Below are 19,665 nucleotides of genomic sequence, written 5' to 3' on the forward strand. Positions count from 1 at the left end.
GGACTTGGGCCCGGCCACAGTGGTCCCTGCTGAGAACTGCCAGTAGCCATCTGTGGGTTTGATTAGCAGTGATGGGCCATCCCCAAGACCCAGTGCAGCCTCAGTGCACCAAGTCCTACAAGTTTCTTGCACTGCACAATTGGTAGTTGAGAGAACCTGGGAAAGCTGAATTCAATTCCCCGTAAGAGGAATCAAACCAGAACTCCACAGGAGCTGCCAAGCACCCAGAAGCAACATCTCTGAGCGGAAGGCAAGCGATGCAGGCAGTCTGCTGGCACTGCGGGCTGGCCCGGTCCTGTACCCTGCTGACTTGCTAGGACACGAACAGTGTTTTTCCCTGTACAAGAGAGATGACTTTGCTGTTACTGGACACTGGAAAATTCTCAGCAGGACACTGGCCAATGGCAAAAAGGCCCGTCAGGGGTCGTTTTCCACCTCTTCTACCACCTCCTCATGGTCCTCCATGCTGTTGTGGCGCATTCGCTCGGGCACCATGCGTGTCAGAGGGAGGCCCAGGCCCTGATGCACAGTGTCCACGGTCTGCTGGTCCACGTAGTAGGACATGTTGGCAGAAGGAAGTCTCTTGCGCATCTCCTCGAGGTACCTGTAGGCCTAGGGCAGAGGGAACAGCCGTTACTTAAAGGTGGACACGACCATCGTGTGAGAACCAAGGGAGCCATCTCATGTGTTCACTGTAACGAGGACACCTCAACGTGAGGTGCCCACTGCCCCAGGGGCTATAAGCAGGGAAGCATGCCTTCTGAGGCTTCTGGCATTTACGGGGGTATGTGGTGTCCAGGATGGGGCATATTTCAGGCTGTGGCCAGTACGAACAACTGAAAACAGAAGCCCTGAGGGTCCTCTGGCGGCCCATGTGCAAGAATGTGGTCTGAGTTCCAGAGCCATGTTCCCTCTAAAACTGCTTACCCTGGATAACATGTGGACCTGCTAAGGAAAGGGCGGATTCTGTTCCCATCCACTCCAGCACATGTGCTTGCTGGAATGCAGGGCAGACTTTATTTCAATCAAGTATAAAATTCATCCCAATTCTCTGGGCCTGTAATTAACTTGAATCTCCTGTATGAATAGTCCTGATCCTAGGCCTGTAAACTGGAAACATTAATGGGTTTCCTGTGGGCTTTCATCTGGTCACACCGGGGCACAGCAGTGGCACTTATGAAGCAGCTCCCGGGGTGAGGCAGGATGGGCCTTAGCCGCCTCAGAGCTTAAGGCCTCTTCATCCTCATGGAGGGGCACATACAAATGGCAGGGGGCTGGGGCCTCATGCTGCTTCTAGGGTTCACCTCCAAGGGGCCCATGAATTCAGAATGTGAACAACATTTTTAGCAGCAGCTTTTTAAATTGTTAATAAGGTATAAGAATTAGATCTTAGTATTCCTTAAAGATGGTGAATTACTTGGAACAATTTTATTTTGGATAGATAAAGCTAGTAAGTACAGAGATGAATATGAAGATCATTCAATAAAGGTAAAATCTGCTTTCGGAAGGGTCACTGACACGCTCAAGCACTCAACCTATATGCAGAGACTTGCCAGGGGTGGGGTGCAGCCCAGTGCAATGGAAGGGTGCTTTCCCAGGTGTTCACACAACACATACCTGTGTCAGGATGGGATGTAGGTACAGAGAACAAGCTCAGGGCAGGGTGAGTGGGGGTGGGAGTAGAGCCTGACCACGGCAGGACTCCAAACGGAGGGAGGGAAGAGTGAGGCGCCGAAAGACCCTGGGGTAGAGAGCACGCCTGTGCACATCTGCACACAGCCAGGCCCCGCAGGCATGCGTATTCAGTGGGGAGGACAGATGCCAGATTGGACTGATGGAGATGAAAACGATATCTGAGATGACAAATGTGGATGGGATCAACATCAGTAGACACAACAGAAGGAGAGATGGCGAACCTAGAGCAACAGCAACTCCCCAGAGTGAAAAACAGGAAATAATGGAGGTGAGTGGGTAAAAAAGAGTGAGTAGAGCCAGAGGGCAGTAGACCCAAGTAGCTGGAGCACAGGAGAGAAGGAACAGAATCCCATCTGGGAGGAGACACTCGCAAATGGTGTATTTGATAAAGGAAACGTATTCAGAAGATTTAAAGAAGATGACCCATTAATAAGGCAAGAACCAAATACCATATTGTGAATCAAGAACATAAGATGCCCAGCATGGCTGCTCACCACAGAACGGAGGGCCAACAACAAAATGTGATCATACACGTGCTGGCAGAGGTGAGGAAAGGCTGCTGGTGTGAGCTGTCACTTTTACGTAGCATTTAACTTTTTTTTTTTGGTAAAGAATCACTGAAAGATAAAGTAGTTATTCACATGTATGTGTTTTGTAGACAACTTGCTCAAGAACGAATAAACATCGTGCATGCCTGTGATCCCAGGTGCTTGGGAGGCTGAGGCAAGAGAATTGTAAGTTCAAGGCCAGTCTCAGCAATTTTAGTGAGACCTTGTCAGAAAATAATTAAAGGCCTGAGGACGTTGCTCAGTGGTGGTGCTTGCGAGGCATGTGCAGGGCTCTGGGTTACAACTCTCAGCATCATAAGGAAGCGATGAACAGAGCCTGTGATACCAGGGGAAACGGCAGCAGCCTGCAACTGCTGTGCCTGAGCTCCTGGGCTCAGTGGGAGTGTGTGTGCCTGAGGTGCATGAGGCCCTGGGTTCAGGCCCCAGACGAAGACTGAAAACTACATCTGAGCTGAGCAGCAGGACCTGGGTGCCTCACCATCTGGAACTCCTCCCTCTGCACGTAGTGCTCCACCAGGAAGCTGCAGACGTCCCCGATGCGGACAGTGCTGTCCAGGTCAGGCTCCTCCAGGAGCAGTTCGCACTGCCTGATGGACTCCTGGGGGTCTTCTGTGTAGGTCCTGCCCAGGGAAAGATGAGGCCTGAGTCTTGACCCCAGAATCCATTGTGTCAGGGGCAGTGCAGTCTGTCCTGCAGTGGTGGCTCTGGGTGGGGGGCAAATGTTTTGTGAAGGTAATTTCTGTGAGTTAATTCCATAAGTTGCTCATTCATCCAACACTCCCTGCTCACTTAGGTGTGGGGTCCTGTGCTTGGACGTCAAGATCAGGGGCTTCTAACCCCCAGAGTCCAGAGGGGACAGAAGCATCTAAGAAGCATCTAGGCTATGACTGATGAGGAGGGGGTTTAATGTCACACGGATGGGGCATGGAGAGGGATGTGCCACCTCGCCGAAGGCAGTTGTGAACAATCTTCCAGGCAGAAGGGCTGCCTTGAGCACAGGTTGGCACCTGTGACCAGTACAGGGTCTGTGGCAGAGACCAGGGAGGGAACCTGGCAGGATGTAACCTGGTCCAGGGCAGGCAACTACAGCCACAGAGGGTCCAGGACCCACCCAGCCACACAGACTGCACCAGGGTGCCACTGTGCATACCTGACCCCTGCAGCACCCCCTGCCCTTCTCCTCTCCATCTGTATACACCCTCTCCTGTGGCTGAGACTGCTTCCTGGCCATCCTTCACTGTTGCCCCGAGGCCCTGGTTGGCGGACCTGGGGCAGAGACTATTCCAAACATCATGGCCACGTGGACAGCACCCTCCGCAGAGTCTGCTTAGTGCCCTGTGGTTTAAAATGTTTCTGGGACTCTTCTTTTGGTGCAGTGTGGCCAAAAGTTGAGCCCTGGGGGCCCACAGTTATTTGTTTACATTGTGGTGGCCAGAGTGGATTCTTTGAAAAGCTCAGTTATCTACCAAGAGACAGAGACTAAGAGGATCCACCAAACATTTAGATCCACGGCCACTATTAGAGATGGGGACAATGTGCTGCCTGCCTGGGCCTCCACCCCACATGACTGGAGCCAAGGGCCCTGCCCCTCTGTGGAGCACAACAGTTCCTCCCTCAGGATGACCCCCGCCAGGGTGGCTGCACTCCCAGGTGCAAGGCTTCCTAGGACACACCTTCTCTTGACCAGACCAGATCTGTCTAGGGATTGAACCGAGGGACATTTAACCAGGGAGCACATCCCCAGACCTTTTTATTTATTTATTTATTTTTTGTTTTGTTTTTGCGGTACTGGGGATCGAACTCAGGGCCTTGTGCTTACAAGGCAAGCACTCTACCAGCTGAGCTATCTCCCCAGCCCCATCAGCCCTTTTTATTTTAAGACAGGGTCTTGCTAAGTTGCTTAGGGCCTCGCTTAGTTGCTGAGGCTGGTCTTGAACTTGTGATCCTCCTGCCTCGGCCTCCTGAGTTGCTGGGATTACAGGTGTGCACCACCCCTCCTGGCTCTGCTGGCTTTTGGAATAAACCCCCAAGGCAGAGCCCAGCTCTGGGGGGGCCTCCTAAAGGAATCCAGAGTAACTCCTCTAAGAGCATCTATCAGAAACAAAAGCTTGCTCTGGTCTGGTCTCTTGCAGCCAATCCAAACTCTCCCTGTAAAGGTGGCAGCAAGTCATGGGATGCAGGTGGGTGTCATGGCACACGCCTGGAATCCCAGTGGCTTGGGAGGCTGAGGCAGTGGGAGCACAAGTTCAAGGCCAGCCTCAACAGTTTAGTGAAACTCTGTCTCTAAGAAGGACTGGGGATGTGGTTCAGTGGTTGAGTCCTCTGGGTTCAATCCCCAGTATCATGAGGTACAAACCAAAAGCGGTAGGGCACCTGAGGGTCCACAGCCAGCTCTGTGCCTCCTGCCCCTTCTCCTGTGGGGACATACCTGCGGGCCTGGGTGAACCTCTTCACCAGTGCCATCTTGCTCTGCAGCTGGGCCAGCTTGGTCTCCTGGTCCAGGGGGCTCTTGGCCTTGGCCTTGGACAGGCACTTGTAGGCCTCAGTCAGCGCCCCATGGGCCTTCTCGTAGTTCTGATACTCATCGATCTCCACCTGCATGAGGAGACGTGTCAGGATCTGGGGCTCCCCAACCCTCCCCAGACCTGTTGGGGTCCCACAGAGGGTCTGTACCTGGGCACAGGCATCATAGAAGCCAGCCAGGAGGTCTAGGGCCCGCCCCTTGGTGTAGAAGCTGATGATGTTCTTCATGATCTCCGGCTCCTTCCGCCAGTCCAGGGACTGCAGGTAGTTGGCAGCCATGATGTAGATTTCCCTCTGCCTGGACACGCCTGCGAAGAACACGATCTTCTCTGTGTCTCCAGACTTGAGCAGTGCTCTCATGGCCTAGGCAGAGGAAGAGCCAGGGCTCAGGCGAGCGGGGCTGGCCCGGAAACGCTCTGGGAAGGTGTTTCCATGGCCTAGGCAGAGGAAGAGCCAGGGCTCAGGTGAGCGGGGCTGGCCCGGAAACGCTCTGGGAAGGTGTTTCCATTCACTGCCAACAGAGGATGAGCTCCATGCTGGACGTGGGCCTCTGGCTTCACCACAAGAATGGACAAGAGGCCTTACGTATCGTGGCCCTAATAGGACTCCTTCAAAGCCTGGCCAGGAAAGCGCACCCCCTGTTCGGGTGACCCACAGGAAATGGAGAACCAAGCACAGCAGCAGCACAGCAGTGGCCCAGCCGGCCTCACCTTCAGCTTGCTCCCGGCCTGTGTGTACTTCTTGGTGGCCAGGTGGTAGTTGCCCTGACGCATACAGCAGTTTGCTATCTGCTCCAGCAGCTCGCGCCGGGACTCCTCCGACAGGTCCTTGGAGTCCTTGGACACAGTCATCTTCTCCGCCATCTCCTCAGTGATGGTCATATTCTGTTCCAGGCACAGCTGTAGAGCCTCATGATACTATGAGAGTGCCAAAGAAACAAGAGGCCGTTACCTGGAGCTGCTGAGGAGGCCTGAGGCCCTGGGGGTCCCTCACGTCTGTCACCCTTAGAGGAAGCCAGGCCCCATGACTCCACAGTGACCACTGTCTGCAGCTGAGGGATAGAGGAAGGGTCAAGGGTATTCAAACACACTAACCTAAAGGATACAGGCTCACTTGTTATTTTATCTCATGTTATTAACATTCTAGGAGCTTTCTGAAAATACACTGTTCTTTTGGAATTATATATTTTCTATGGGAGAAAAAGAAAACTGGTAATTACTTTTTTCTATAATTATTCTTGTTTTGTTGTTGGTACCAGGGATCGAACCCAGGGGCACTTAACTACTGAGCCAGATCCCCAGCCCTTTTTTAGTATTTTATTTAGAGACAGGGTCTCCCTGAGTTGCTTAGGGCCTTACTAATTTGCTGAGGCTGGCTTTGAATTCAAGATGCTCCTGCCTCAGCCTCCTGAGCTGCTGTGATTACAGGCCACAGTGCCCAACTATAATTCTTTTTTTTTTTTTTTTTTTAAACCGGGGATTGAAACTGGGGGGGGTGGTTACCACTGAGCTAAGTCCTCAGCCCTTTTTATTTTTGAGACTCTGTGTAGCTAAGTTGCTGGGGCTGGTCTTAAATGATTTTCCTGTCTCAGCCTCCCAAGTCACTGGGATTGTAGGCATGTGCCATCATGCCCAACTGGTTTCTGGGTTTTCTTTTCTTTCTTTTATTTATTTATTTTTTTGTGGTGCTGGGGACCGAACCCAGGGCCTTGTGCTTGCAAGGTGAGCACTTTACCGACTGAGCTATCTCCCCAGCCCTGGTTTCTGGGTTTTCTAAAATTCCCCCTCGATCTGGATGCTTGTTCTTGTATGAGACCCCAATTCTTTTGGATCTCATACAATATCTTTTATTGTCTCTTCAATTGCCTCTTGTTAGTCCTTTTTTCCAGGTTTCTGTGTTTCCCAGGTTCTCAGTGTGAGACTGTGGAATTGTCCTCTATGGCCAGGAGGCCCTGGTCCCCGGCCACAGCATGGTTGCAGACGTCCTCAGGAAGGTCTGCATACACACTCGCTGGGCCTCCCTGACCAAGAGCAGGGTGTGCGCCTCCTGGTTTATGTGGCAGTTCTTTCCTTGCTCAGCAGCAAGAAACAAAACTGCACACCTAACTCTGGCTGCAGGAAGAAAGGGCTCTCAATGTGGACGGGCTGAAATTTTGTATGACTGACACATTATCTATGTTCCCATCAGGTTTCTACTAAGAGCAGTTTTTCTGCTTAAAAAAGATGAGTGAAGGGGCTGGGGTTGTGGCTCAGTGGTAGAGTGTTCGCCTAGCATGCGTGAAGCCCTGGGTTGCATCCTCAGCACCATATGAAAATAAAATAAAATAAAGGTATTGCGTCCACCTACAACAAAAAAAAAAAAAAAAAAAAAAAAAGAGAAGCTGGACACAGTGGTACACACCCAATGTACCAGGGAGTCTGAGGCAGGAGGAATGCATTTGAGGCCAGCCTCAGCAACTTAGCGATACCTTGCCTCAAAATTAAAAATAACAAGGGCTGGGGGATCTGAGATCCCAGGTTCAATCCCTAGTACCCCCGCCTGATACAGTGAAGGCCCACGCCCACTGGATGGGTGGCACGGGGGTGGAGCCAGAGCCCTGCACTGCCAGGGAAGGTAAGTGTGCAGCTGTTGAGGACACAGGCTGGCAGCACCCCAGAAAATTAAAAAGCAACTACAGGTCCAGCAAATCCACTCTGGGCACAAACCCACAAGTGGAAGGCAGGGGACCCCGTGCCCACAGCAGCAGCACTTCCCAGAATATAAGGAGGGGACAAGCAGTGTGGTTTGTCCATGTACTGGGGCATCCCTCAGCCCTAGAAGGAATGGAGCACTGGGCCCTAGAGGACAAGAGGCTGTATCAACAGGAGCCAGACACGAAAACTAAATACTGTTTGATTCCACTTATCTGAAGTTCCCAGAGGAGTCAAAACCATAGAGACAGAAAGTGGAAGAGGGGTTGCCAGGTGTTGGACAGGAGTGAGGAGTTAGTTGTTCAGGGGGTAGAGTGTTAGTTTTCGAGACAGAAATGTTATGGAGATTGGATGGGTAAATACATGCATGTACCTAATATCCTGCACTATACACTTAAAGAATAGCTAAACTGGGTGGGGTGGCACACACAAGTAGTCCCAGTTACTCAGAAGGCTGGGGCAGGAGGATCGCTTGGGGGCAGGAGAATCTCTTGAGGCCAGGAGTTGGAGGCCAGCCTGGGCAAGACAGCAAGACCCTGTCTCACAAAATAAATAAACAGGGGCTGGGGTTGTGACTCAGCAGTACAGCACTCGCCTAGCATGTGTGAGATGCTGGGTTTGAGCCTCAGCATCACCTAAAAATGAATGAATAAAAATAAAGATGTCCACCGACAATGAAAAAAACTTATAAAATAAATAAAAGGCAAGATTGCAATTCTATGTGCTGTGCATTTTGCTGCGAAGGCACACACAGGTGTGCTGACTGGCTGACCTGGAGACACAGGAGACAGGAGGCGAGGCTGCCCTCTTGTTCTTGGAGCCCTTTGCCTCCAGCACAGGGAACAGCCCCAGCCACCTTTGAGAAACTGTAACTGAGGAGCAGAACTATCCCCCCCACCCCCACCTGAAGCTTGGGTGCCTAGTATGCAGGGTCCCACGCCCGCCCACCAATCCGGCACCTTCTTGGCAGCCAGCAGCAACTCCACAGCTTTCTCAAACTGCCTGTGTTCGATGCAGAAGTCAGAGCATCGGGCCAGGAGGGCGGGGTCTGACTTCTCATCCAGGTCCTCCGCTATGAGCTGCAGGGCTGCAAACTGCTGGGTGGTGAAGGCCAGCTCCAGGGCCTTGGAGAAGTGGCCAGCCTGTGGACAGTGGTGGAGCTCTGAGCACCTGCTCAGGATCAGGAGTCCCAGAACCTTACCCAGCTGGGTCTCCTGGAGCCTTGCAAAGGCAAGTGTCCCTGGTCTCGGCAGGAGCCTGTTGCCCTCCCCCTCAGGTCCCGGGGGTCCCCAACTGGAGCTGACCCTTCACCTTGTGGTACAGCATGACTGCCCTGTCCATCTGCTTGCCCTTCTCCTCATAGTATCTTGCTGCCTCGATCATGTCCTCTGGAGAGCTCAACAGGGCCAAGTTCATGAGCTGGTCATCCAGGCCATTCTCCTGTTGGGTGGGGGCAGGGCTGTGTGGGCCGTTGCTGCTCAGCACACCCAGGCCCACTCAGGTTTGTGAATGTGGGCAGGTGCCTGTGCACCTCCTTCCGTGGCTTCTTTCTTTTGTCTGCTTTTTGGTAGTGCTGCAGATGGAACACCAGGGCCTCACACGGTGTGAGGCGAGCCTCTGCCACTCAGCTGCGCCTCCAGCCCTTCGTGGTGACGTGGCCAGCACCATCTTACGAGGCCTGTGCATCAGGACTTGCATGTTCCATTTAGAGCACTGCAAGGCACCTGACACGAGGGGTCTTTCCAGAAGCGAGACCCAGGGTGGGGACGTTTTTATGGGTGTAGGATGTCCAGTAGCTTCTTGATGAGGTGCCTGCCCGTCCAGGAGGCTACTAGCTCAGGAGCACAGAACACCACAGTACCCAGCGGCCACTCAGTGCTTCGCCACATCAGAGGGTGGGAGCAAAATGGGAGAAAAGGAGGTAGAGCCAAGGGGGCCCCAAACAGTGGCAGGTGCGGGGGTGCCACCCGATCCTCTCGACCCACTGCTGGAATACTCTTAATAAAACCCTGAGAACAGCAAGGCAGCAGTCTCTGTGCCCTGCCCAGGTGACAACACCAGAGGCTGCCCTCTTGGTTACCTTGCACAGGCGGATGGCATTGTTGAAGGCCTGCGCCCGCGTGTAGAAATGCACTGCCTGCTTCACCTCCTCCTGGCTCTCGTACTGCCGGGCGAGGTGGTAAGATGCTGCCCAGTTTCCAGTCTCATTGGCTATTTCAGCAGCCTAGAAAGACCCAAAGGACCCAGTAGTCTCATGCCCCCTGAGCAGGCGGCTCCCACTGGACACACTCACCTTCTGGATGTTGCCCTGGAAGCAGTGGATGCGGACCAGGGAGAAGTAGTCCTGCGCCAGCTCGTAGTAGCGCAGTGCAGCATCCATCTCTGCCTGGCTCTCCAAGTACTGGGCCCACCACCTCCAGAGCGTCCTGCAGAGCAGCCCCCAGGACCCCAGTTAGGTCCCGTTCTCCCCGCTGTGACCATGCTCCCATGCCACACTCAGACCAGCTAGGGAGACAGGAGACTGGAAGGGAGAGGCCCAGGGACAGAAGGGGTCTTTGTGCCCCGGGAACCAGCACTGGGAACCGAGAGGACACTCCTACTCTCCCACAGGAAGCAAGGGCCCCTAAGCAGTATTCTGCTGGATGACTTGAGTGCTGCCCGCTGGGGGCACTGACTTGTCCTTCATCTTATTAATGTAGAGCTCCAAGGACTGCAGGTCTTCAGAGAGCATCCTGGGCACCTCGAAGCGGTGGGTGCCAGACTTCTCGTAGCTATGGAGGGAGGAAATGGGAGGGTCTCATTCTCTTTGGTCTTCGCCCCGTGACCACAGGCCATGCCACAGAGATAAGTCAGCGCAGTGGTCTGTGAGATGCCTGGCCTACAGCCCTGAGGCCTGTGTGCTGCGGTCAGGGACAGTGGAGTATCCTGAGTCCTGTGGACTCAAGAGGCCAGTTGTATCTCAGGGCTCCTCACATGGACTGCAGATTGTGGGAGAGGAGCTAAGCATCACTCCTGCTCTGGGAAGGGCTGCTCTGTAGCCAGGTCCCAGAGGTGGCACAAGTGTCCTAGTGAAGACCCCTACTCCACCTGTGCCACAGTGGCTGAGCATCACAGTGGGCCAGACTGCCATCTTCCTTGGACATGGAGGCCAGCATGTGAGGAAGGTGGCCCAGGTCTCCAGGGTCCTCCTACTGCCGGGTAACCCATGCTGCCTTGGAAAGTGGCACCCTGCGCCCGGAATGCCGGACACCTGGAGGCAGGCCCTTCCTCTGGGAGCTGCTGTGGTCCCGGGCAGCCCCACTCACTAGCTGAGGGCCAGGTTGCGGTCAGCGCTGGCCTCCAGGTGCTTGGCGTAATTGTAACAGGTGGTGCGCAGGTGGATGCGGTCATGCAGCTCAGCCACAGCCACAGCGTTCTGCCACTGACCGGAGGCCTGGTAGAGCTTGTTCAGGAGGTCGTAGCGCTGGCACTTCTTGTACAGCTGCTCGGCCTCCTCCTGGAGAAGAGAGGGGCATCGTCACAATAACGGTGCTGACACTCTGAATGAAGACTTTTCCTGGAGAGCAGGTGGAGGTCTCCAGGCACCCTGTGTGAAGCTCACTGCACAGGGAGGGCCCAGGGCAGCAGCTGCCACCAGCAGGCTCCTGAGAGAGATGCAGCACACACTAAGGGTAGAAGGACACTGCAGACATGGACACCAGGCACAGCATGACATGTTTGAGACAAGTACCGCACACCCCCAGCACCTTCCTCTTGTCCACCTGAGCGCTGTCAAGGGAAGATCTGGCTCCACTGCCCCCAGCCTTTTTTGTGGGAACCCTGCCCTTGCCACACCCCAGGGGAACTCCTGTGTACCCCTGCAAATGAACAAGCCTTCTGGGCACTGCTGTCATGCAGCAGACACATGGGTGGGCAGCCTGCCCCCACTGCCCATATGTGCAGCAAGTCATCTGACGCTGTGGCCAGGCCCTCAGCCTCTGTCTCCAGGGGCGCGGGAGATTTCAACCTCTGCCCCCTCTGGGAGAGTGCAGATAGGGAGGAGGCCCTGGAAAAGACCAGAGGCTTAGCCCCGCCCTTCTGGTGTAGGTTAGCTTGAGTCTTCCATTGGCAATGAGTAGCCTGACAAGCACACCCGCCACCTCCTCTCTGTTGGCCATGTGACTGGCCTCTGCCCTGCCTCTCAGCCTGCGTGGGTCTCCTGGGGCCCAAACCCCAGCGAGGAGGGTCTGTGTTGACAAACTCAGCCCTCTACTGCAGACTCAGCTCAGGCATGTGGCAGAGTGGGACCTTCCTTCCTTTGTCTCCCAAGGTGGTGTCTGCCTGTCTGTCCCAGGAGGACTATGGCTCACTCACCAGCATGCCCAGCTGTATGGCCAGCATGGCCACTCTGGCCTCCAGTTCTGGCTCCTGCTCAGCCTCTCGCAGTGCTCGGGCCCCACGGGCATGGCCCATGTTCCCCAGGCACACCTTGGCGACATCCAGCCGCTGGGTCTTCACACACATTCGCGCCATGTTCTCCCAGACAGCCTCACTGTTGGCAGAGGGACAAGGTCCTGTGAGACCTCCTTCCTCCGCAGTCTGTCAGTGTGCCCTCAGGCACTGCGCTTTGCACAGCAAGACTGCAGACCAGGCTCTACTGCCCATCACCCAAAAAGAAGGAAGGTAAGAGGTGTTCTGAGCCCCACAGTTGGTGTTTCTGGAGTGGCAGCTAGGCATGTAAGGCATGGCATCCCTGACCCCAAAGACCTTAGGGGAGAGGTGGGGACAAGGCCCCGGTAAGAGACAGGTGGCCTTCTGTGCAGGTTGCCATCTTCTACTTCTTCACTGCTTTGCTGCTGGTTCAGGGCACTGATCTTCTTTGTCACAGGCACATACTGAGTTGGGTCTAAGACAGAGCCTTCTGCTTGCAACAGAGCAGGAGACCCAGCACAGCCTCTTGTAAACCACTTGCCAGTAACCAGAGCTGGCGGGGAGAAAGGGTGGCAACAGCTTTGCTCCACTTTCCATCAGACGGGCAGGGGAAGTGGGGTGAGGAGTAGTCCGGGCCTGGAGCAGGGCACCGTGCTCACCACACCCATCCTCCCAGGGGTCTGGGTGGTAGACACTTCCTGGTCCCTCATTATGGGTGATCCACTGTGAACCTGGCCTTTCTCAGTCACTCAGACCTGTCCACATTGTTGCCTGGGCCGTCCTCAGATCTGACACTGGGTCTGAGGTCTCAGACACAGAGGCCATTTGTAAATAGAAAATTTGGGACAAACACTGAATAGAAGAAAGGCAAAGGGAACAAGTTCACTTTTTGCCTTGTCTACCACATGCAGGCCTTCCTATTCTAAGACCACACAGCAGCACTGCAGCACATGCACATACACGCTTGGACACTCATACTCTCACGCATATGCACAGACACACATATGCAGCGAATCCCAGGGAGGGCTTGTGGAGCCCCAGGGACATGTGGGTGGGAGCATCCTTCCCAGGCCTGCCTATCACATTCCAGCTATTCCCTCCAGATACAGCCTTGACCACAGTGAGAGCCCCAGCCCATGGGAAGAGCAGGTCTCTTCCCTCACAGCATCACAGACTTGGAAGCACTAAGGGACTTGGAGTGCAGCTGTCCTGGTGAGTGAGGGCACTCAGTGCTGGCAAACTGAATGTGCTTGGCACTTCCCTTTTGGCCTGCCCCAGGTGGAAGGACAGAAGGGGGGCTTCTTAAGAGGGCAGTGTGGTCAGGCCTGGTTCCACTGTGGCCACCTTTGTGGTAAATGGGTGACTAGGTTGTAGGGTCACTGACTTGGACAGAAGTAGAGTGAAAGCTGCTCCCAAGATGGAAACACCAGCGGAGTCAGCTCAAGTGCACGCAGGGCAGGGTTTGTATACTGCAACGGCCATTGCTGTTGGGGGGTCTGTGGCTATGATGCTGCACACCCAGGAGCCCTTTCCTGCAAGCCAATGAATACTGCCTTTGGATTTGCATGGGTTCTGTGGAACTTTGGTTGATTCAATATCTATGTATTGATGAGTGACAGGCATGCCATATGTAGTTTTTTTTTTTTTTTTGCAGAGGGGCAGGGGGTGGTATCAGGGATTGAACTCAGGGCACTCAACCACTGAGCCACATCCCCAGCCCTATTTATTTAGAGACAGGGTCTCACTGAGTTGCTTAGCACCCTGCCATTGCTGAGGCTGGCTTTGAACCCGCAATCCTCCTGCCTCAGCCTCCTGAGCCACTGGAATTACAGGTGTGCACCACCGCACCTGGCTCTGCCATATGTATTTTGGCAGCAATGTCCCTGGTAGTCACTGGCTGTGAGGTAAGGCCTCACCAAAGGCTGCACTGAATGGTGTGACAACTGGGGGCCATGGGACCACACTAGGGAAGGCTTTGCCCTTCCATCCAGGACTTCTGGAAAAGATTACTTTCCCTTTCCCAACCCTGGGTTTGGCCTTTGATGACTTTATCATATACCTTTGGGACTTGTCATACATTGGTCAGCAATTTCTGGGACACCCCGAAGTGCTGTCTCTCAGGAGGGCTGGGTTGCTGGGCATCACCTCGGGTTTCCTTTCTCAGGAAGTGGATTTGCTATCCTAACCCTTTTTCTTCAGAATCCAGATGGCTAACAGCACTTGCTCGGCACAGTACAGGTGGAGTCCAGGGTTCCTTCCTGCAGGAGCTGCTGCTGGAGCCAGTTCTGCACCAGGTGTCAGAGGCTGTGTTACTTGGTTGTCCAGGGATGCCAGGCAAAACGTTTTATCATTCAAACTCCTTCCCTTACATACACAGAAACCCAAAGCTCGCCTTTCTCCTTCATCCTGAGAATGTGCGAGATGAATGTGCCATGGTGCAAAGCCAGTTGTTGGAGCTGGGGCATGGCTCAATGGTAGAGCACTTGCCTAGCATGTGTGAGGCCCCAGGTTCCATCCCTAGCACCCAGACAAAACAAAAACCACTCGTCTCTAAGTGGCCCGGATGGAGTCAACCTTTATGGGGTTCTCTGGGCCCCACTCCAAGGCCCTGTGGGACGCCTACCAACCAGATGGATGAGAACTCTCCAAGACACTACAGGTTCCAGAATTACCAGCTAGGGACAGTATGTGGGATCCAGTGGTCAAATCTAGAATCTCAAATGAAGTACTTGGTCAGTCACTGCAGAGCTCTAGCAAGTTCTATGGAACTTGTGTTCACGTACAGGCTGCACAGAGCTCTCCCAGAACTGTTGTACAAACAGTGTGTGACATATATGTACCTGCAAGATGCTACTTAGCCACAAGGCTTTCTTTATCATCCTACACCACTGACCTTTTAAAAACATTCTGTTTATTCTTAACTATCTCTGGAGGTACAGATGTAAGGAAGGATGCTGGACACAGAATGGACTATGGTTCTTTGCTGCCTCTACTTGCCAGGATAGCTCTCTTTCTTCTGCCTTGTCTTGAAAGCAAATGGTTCATGTCTGTGTTTAATCAGTGGAAAATCATCTAAGCAAGCAGAGACTAGGGAGGGTGGGCAGAGTCAGCTGGCATCTGGTCTGAGGCTTTCTCCTCTCTGGCTTGCAGGCTGTGCTCACTGCCTTTTGTGATAGAACACACAGACCTGGAGACCTGGCAAGGTGTCCATGACAAAGACTTGTCCATGCCACTCAAAGGCCTGGCTGTTTCACACTGCCCTGGGTCCCAAGAGCAGTCTCTAACAAGCAGGGACTCTGAAGAGTGCATGCCGAAGTGCAGCAAGCAGCTGGGAAGGGCCCCCAAGACCAAGACGGGGCCTCCCAGCCTGACTGAGGCCATTGTGTACATGGGGAGGGCAGGGTCCCCTCTCCTAGCCAAATCCAGACTTGCTACAAGAGCCTTAGACCCAAAGAGATGGCTACAAGCTTCCCCCACAAAACGCATGCTGCACTCTGGACGCTCTCAACTCCCACACAATTAATGACATTCTCTGCACACAACTTGTTGAGGATGGGGACAGCTGACTCCAGTGCAGAGTTCTGGGCATTTTTCATCTGACATAAATTCCAACACCATAAATTCCAAGAAGTAAACAACCCCTCAGTCCTGCATCCAGGTCTTGAGAATTTCCTGTTGTCCAAGCCAGTCTGTGGCAAGTATCCACATCTGCACCTCATCAGGTTCCAGGCGTCTAAAATGAGAAGCAGATGTGGCCAAGGAGGGGGCTGGCCTTAAGATGGTCCTGGTTTCTGGAAGACCTGTGCTCTGTAGAAGTTCAGCTGGATTTGTCCGGAGTCAGGATGATGGGCAGCTAGGGGGCCTATGGCACACTTGCCATTGCCCATCTCCCTGCAGCATCTCTGTTCTACGTGGCGCTCCCTGGTGGTCTGAGAGCAATAGGAACAGAAGCATACGTGGGAGCTGCATGCAGACAGAAGGCAAGGAATGACCACAGACAACAGACAGGGAACAGGGAGGGGCCCTCACACAGCCTGGGAGCCTCTGGGTTCTCTGAAGATGCCCAACTTGAACTTTGCTCCTGTGCTCACTGCCTTCCCATGCCCAGTCTCCACACTGCCAGCTGGAGAGGTGGATGGCCAAGGGGACAGGGACATGGAGGCTTGGCAGCAGCCCCTAGACAAGTAGGGAGGGCAAGAGGAGGCTGATGTGGAGGCGGTACAACAGGACTTCCAGGATCTTGCTGCCCTCCAGTTGAGCACCTCCAGGTTCCCCTGTGGAAGGGAGCCAGGTCTTACAGTCTTCCTCACCCAGCCCCAGAAAGAGATGGGTGGAGCTAGCCCAAGGGCTATGGTTGGGATAATCAGAACATGTCTTCTAGCATGGTTGGTACATGCCTATAATCCCAGCTACTCAAGGGGCTGACGCAAGTTCAAGGCCAGCCTGGGCAATTCAGTGAGATGCTGTCTCAAAAAATAAAAAGGGTTGGGGATGTGGCTCGGTGGTAGAGGGACCCTGGGCTCAATCCCCAGTACTGGGGGGAAAAAAATTCTCTGGGTTTTGTACCTGTTGCTTTCTTCTCACTGGAAATTAACCATTGAAAGACTACTTAGAAATAAGTGATTTAATTAATTATGGAGGGAAATTGAAGGCTTCCTAAGAAAAACCTTTGGGAAAACGTTCCTCTTCAAAAATACCCACTGCACTGTGCTTGGGACACGCAGTGTACCCGACCCACCTGATGATCTTCTGGGCCACCGTGTGAGGGCAGGCAGACAGCACTGCTGTGCCCAGCACTCCTTGCAGGCCCCTGTTGCTGAGAACTTGACCACAGAGAGGCTGAAGTGAGGGAACAGGAATAGAAGTGCACAAGCCCAGGAAGAAGAGAAAGGAGAGAGGAGGAGAGAAGCATGACTGGTTTCACTGTCAGCTCCAGACGAAACAATCCTGTAAACACCCTCACCAGGAGGACCAGTTCTCCTCAGAGCCAACACCTGGCCAAAGGCTGGGCAGAGGCAGTTTCACCCTGTGTGTGAATCCGGGCTCTTGTACACTTGTACAGACATGCAGTCACATTCCATCCCGTGACCAAAGACTCGTCCCAGGAAACAGGAGGCAAGTGTCAGGGGAGCCCTGCCCAGTGCCTGGCTGGCAATGCACGAGGGCAGGAAGCAGCCCAGAGGCTGCCCTTGTACACTGGGACCCTTGCAGGTAACAGAACTCTCCACAGAAATAATGTCCTGTGCGCTCCCTCAAGGATGGTTCAGGTGGAACAAGGCATCTGTGTTCATCCTTACAGCTCCTGAGCCCTGGAGGGTGGGCCCCAGTGCTGGGCTGTGGTTTCTGCAGATGGACTCTTCTGCTGATGAGTTCTGAGCAGAATAGAGGAGTCTTCCAAACTCCTTGGCTGCATGACAGCATGCCAAGTCACAAGCCTCATTCCTTGTCTGGTCTTGGGGGAGTGATGGTCACATCGGCATTGTGCACAGCTGGCTAGAATCCACATTTTCTGTCCCAGGCTCTGTGCCATGCCCCACCTCCACATGTCCAGAATCTCACCTCGTCTGGCCACCCCATGGCCCACCCCAGCAGGAGGTTCTCCTAGTGGGGCCTACCCCTTAGCTCTGGGCAGACCTCCTCCCTTGAGGCATGTGACCTTTGCCAGAAGACAGCAGCCTAAGGGATGTTTCTCCCTCTGCTCCCTCCCAACATGTGTCCCCACTCTGGTGCCTCGTGGCCTACGGTGCCTACTGTGCAGGGGGACTCCTGGAAGACCGGGTGCCTGGTCCCTGAAGACCTGCCTGAAGTGTCTACAATGTCCCTAGGCCCCTGGTCCAGCACAAGAGCTGCTGCCTCTGCAGCTGGCCACGCTCAAATGTGACAGGTGATAAGAGTATGTGGGCTGGCATCCCTGGCCTCTCTTTGGGACAGGAAGGGGAGGGCGCGGTGGCAGAGGGACAGCTGGAGCAGTTAAGTCTCCCCAGGCCTTTCCCGTCAGGAAACACATCCTGTTGGTGTCTGGCTCTGTGGTAGGGCTGCTATTTGTTGCAGTTGGCTACGCCTCCCGCTCACCAAAAACACCTCACAAACAACCATTTCCTCTCTGTGAGAGACAGGGAAACTTGAGCTTGCACACACACGCGCACACACACACTTCCTTGCAGCGGGCTCTGCTTTCCAGGACCTGACATTTGTGGCGGAGGCGCTGGGGCAGGGACCGGACAGCAGAGGTGGCTGAATTCTTACTGCACTGGCAGCCCTGCTCGGAGCTGGTTCTGAGGAGCGTGCCCGGGCCAACTCCCCCTCGGCGCCTGCCTCTTGAGTCACTTTCTATTTTCTGCTGCTGCAGGCGAGAAGAGGTGCCGTGGACACGGCCACTCTGGCCTCTGGTTCCCAGGAAGACGGCACAACTCTGGATTCTCACTGGTGCCACCGTTTCCTGCCCGGGATGGGTCTCATGGCGACCGGCTTCAGCACAGGCCTGGCTGTGCTCCAGGTGCAGGAGGGAGGATAAGGCAGAGCCGTGAGTGGCTCACCTGGGCCTCTCCTTACACACCCCTCTCCTGTGCCTGGCTGGAGAATGAGTGGCGACGTTCTCTAGCTGCCCCAGGTAGCACCTCAGCTCTCCCTGGGCACGCAGCAGCTGAAGGGGACTTGGCATCCTCTCCACCCTGACAGACAGTGTCAGCCAGTGATGGCCATCCAGAAGCTTGTGGCCACAGCTGTGCTGGTGGCCCTCATCTCCCTCATTCTCAACAACGCGGCAGCCTTCACCCCCAACTGGGTCTATCAGACACTGGAGGACGGACGCAAGCGCAGCGTGGGGCTGTGGAAGTCCTGCTGGCTGGTGGACAAGGGCCGGGGAGGCCCGAGCCCTGGGGCCAGAGCTGGGCAGGAGGACACACAGGACTGCGAGGTGCTGGGCTGGGGCTCTGAGTCGGCGGGCTTCCAGGAGTCTCGAGGAACTGTGAAATGTGAGTCTGCTTATTTCTGTGTCGCCTTCAGAGGGGATGAGTGAGGGAAGGCTGTGACCAGGCTATTGGGAGAGGAAAGATGGGCCCTAAGCCCACCCTCACCTGGTGAGCAAGGCCACAGGACTTGCTCCTGTTTGGCCCATCCTCTGCCTCTGGCTCTTTCTGCAGGGAATTCACCTTATACAGGTGAGGGCCTTCTCTGCCATACACATGGCTGAAGGACAGGTACAGTAATCAAGTCAATGAAAGACATTTTCTTTGGTTGAAAAAAATTTTGTTGGGCTGGGTATGTAGCTCAGTGGTAGAGCACTTGCCTAGCACATTTGAGGCCCTGGATTTGATCCCCAGTACCAAAAAACAAAAAAGTTTATAAGTAAAATAAACAAGAAGTTTAAGAATATATGGTCGAGTTCTGACTTAATTTCCACATTAGTCAGGACCTTTAGGGCTGTGGGCAGCATCAAGGGAGACTCCTGGAGACTGACTTTGGCTGGGATATGCTGGAAGAGACCAAGGGAGGCTGTGTGGCGGCAGAGGGCAGAGTGTCGTTCCACTTTCCTCCTCCCTACTCTCATCCAGGGCCTGCTACTGCCCTGGAGGTTGGGAACTTTGCTCTGAAAGTGCATCAGGGTGCCAATCTGGCTCTGAAGACACTTGCTACAGGACATGTGATCTAACACGTCACTGCTGAGATCCAAGTTCTCCCCAGATTGTTGATGACCCCTTAGAACTGCTGACCAGGGGGTCTCACTCAGGGGCCCAAAGTCTCAAAGTTGGATCCCACCTTTTCTGGAAACAACACTG

At 54.2% G+C, this 19,665-nt stretch overlaps 2 protein-coding genes across 4 annotated transcripts in view; one reads left to right on the plus strand and one right to left on the minus strand.

Annotated features, from left to right (window-relative positions):
- Positions 1-352: 352 nt before the first annotated feature.
- IFT140 (intraflagellar transport 140) overlaps positions 353-19,665 on the minus strand; it is a 78,456-nt gene continuing 59,143 nt past the window's right edge. Inside the window, exons 19-30 of the mRNA XM_079121028.1 lie at positions 11,831-12,008; positions 10,783-10,973; positions 10,153-10,248; positions 9,771-9,903; positions 9,558-9,701; positions 8,789-8,917; positions 8,437-8,619; positions 5,498-5,704; positions 4,938-5,150; positions 4,693-4,859; positions 2,743-2,884; positions 353-612 (exon numbers count right to left, since the gene is read on the minus strand). Coding sequence (XP_078977154.1) covers positions 418-612; positions 2,743-2,884; positions 4,693-4,859; positions 4,938-5,150; positions 5,498-5,704; positions 8,437-8,619; positions 8,789-8,917; positions 9,558-9,701; positions 9,771-9,903; positions 10,153-10,248; positions 10,783-10,973; positions 11,831-12,008 — 1,978 coding nt within the window. The 3' untranslated portion in view covers positions 353-417. The remainder of the gene's footprint in view (positions 613-2,742; positions 2,885-4,692; positions 4,860-4,937; positions 5,151-5,497; positions 5,705-8,436; positions 8,620-8,788; positions 8,918-9,557; positions 9,702-9,770; positions 9,904-10,152; positions 10,249-10,782; positions 10,974-11,830; positions 12,009-19,665) is intronic.
- TMEM204 (transmembrane protein 204) overlaps positions 17,933-19,665 on the plus strand; it is a 58,233-nt gene continuing 56,500 nt past the window's right edge. For 2 of the 3 annotated variants that reach the window (XM_079121025.1, XM_079121026.1), the window contains exon 1: positions 17,933-18,861. In XM_079121025.1, coding sequence (XP_078977151.1) covers positions 18,582-18,861 — 280 coding nt within the window. In that variant the 5' untranslated portion in view covers positions 17,933-18,581. The remainder of the gene's footprint in view (positions 18,862-19,665) is intronic. The other variant, XM_079121024.1, reaches the window with a different exon arrangement.

Source organism: Sciurus vulgaris (assembly GCF_902686455.1).
Source record: "Sciurus vulgaris genome assembly, chromosome: 18".
NCBI lineage: Eukaryota > Metazoa > Chordata > Mammalia > Rodentia > Sciuridae > Sciurus > Sciurus vulgaris.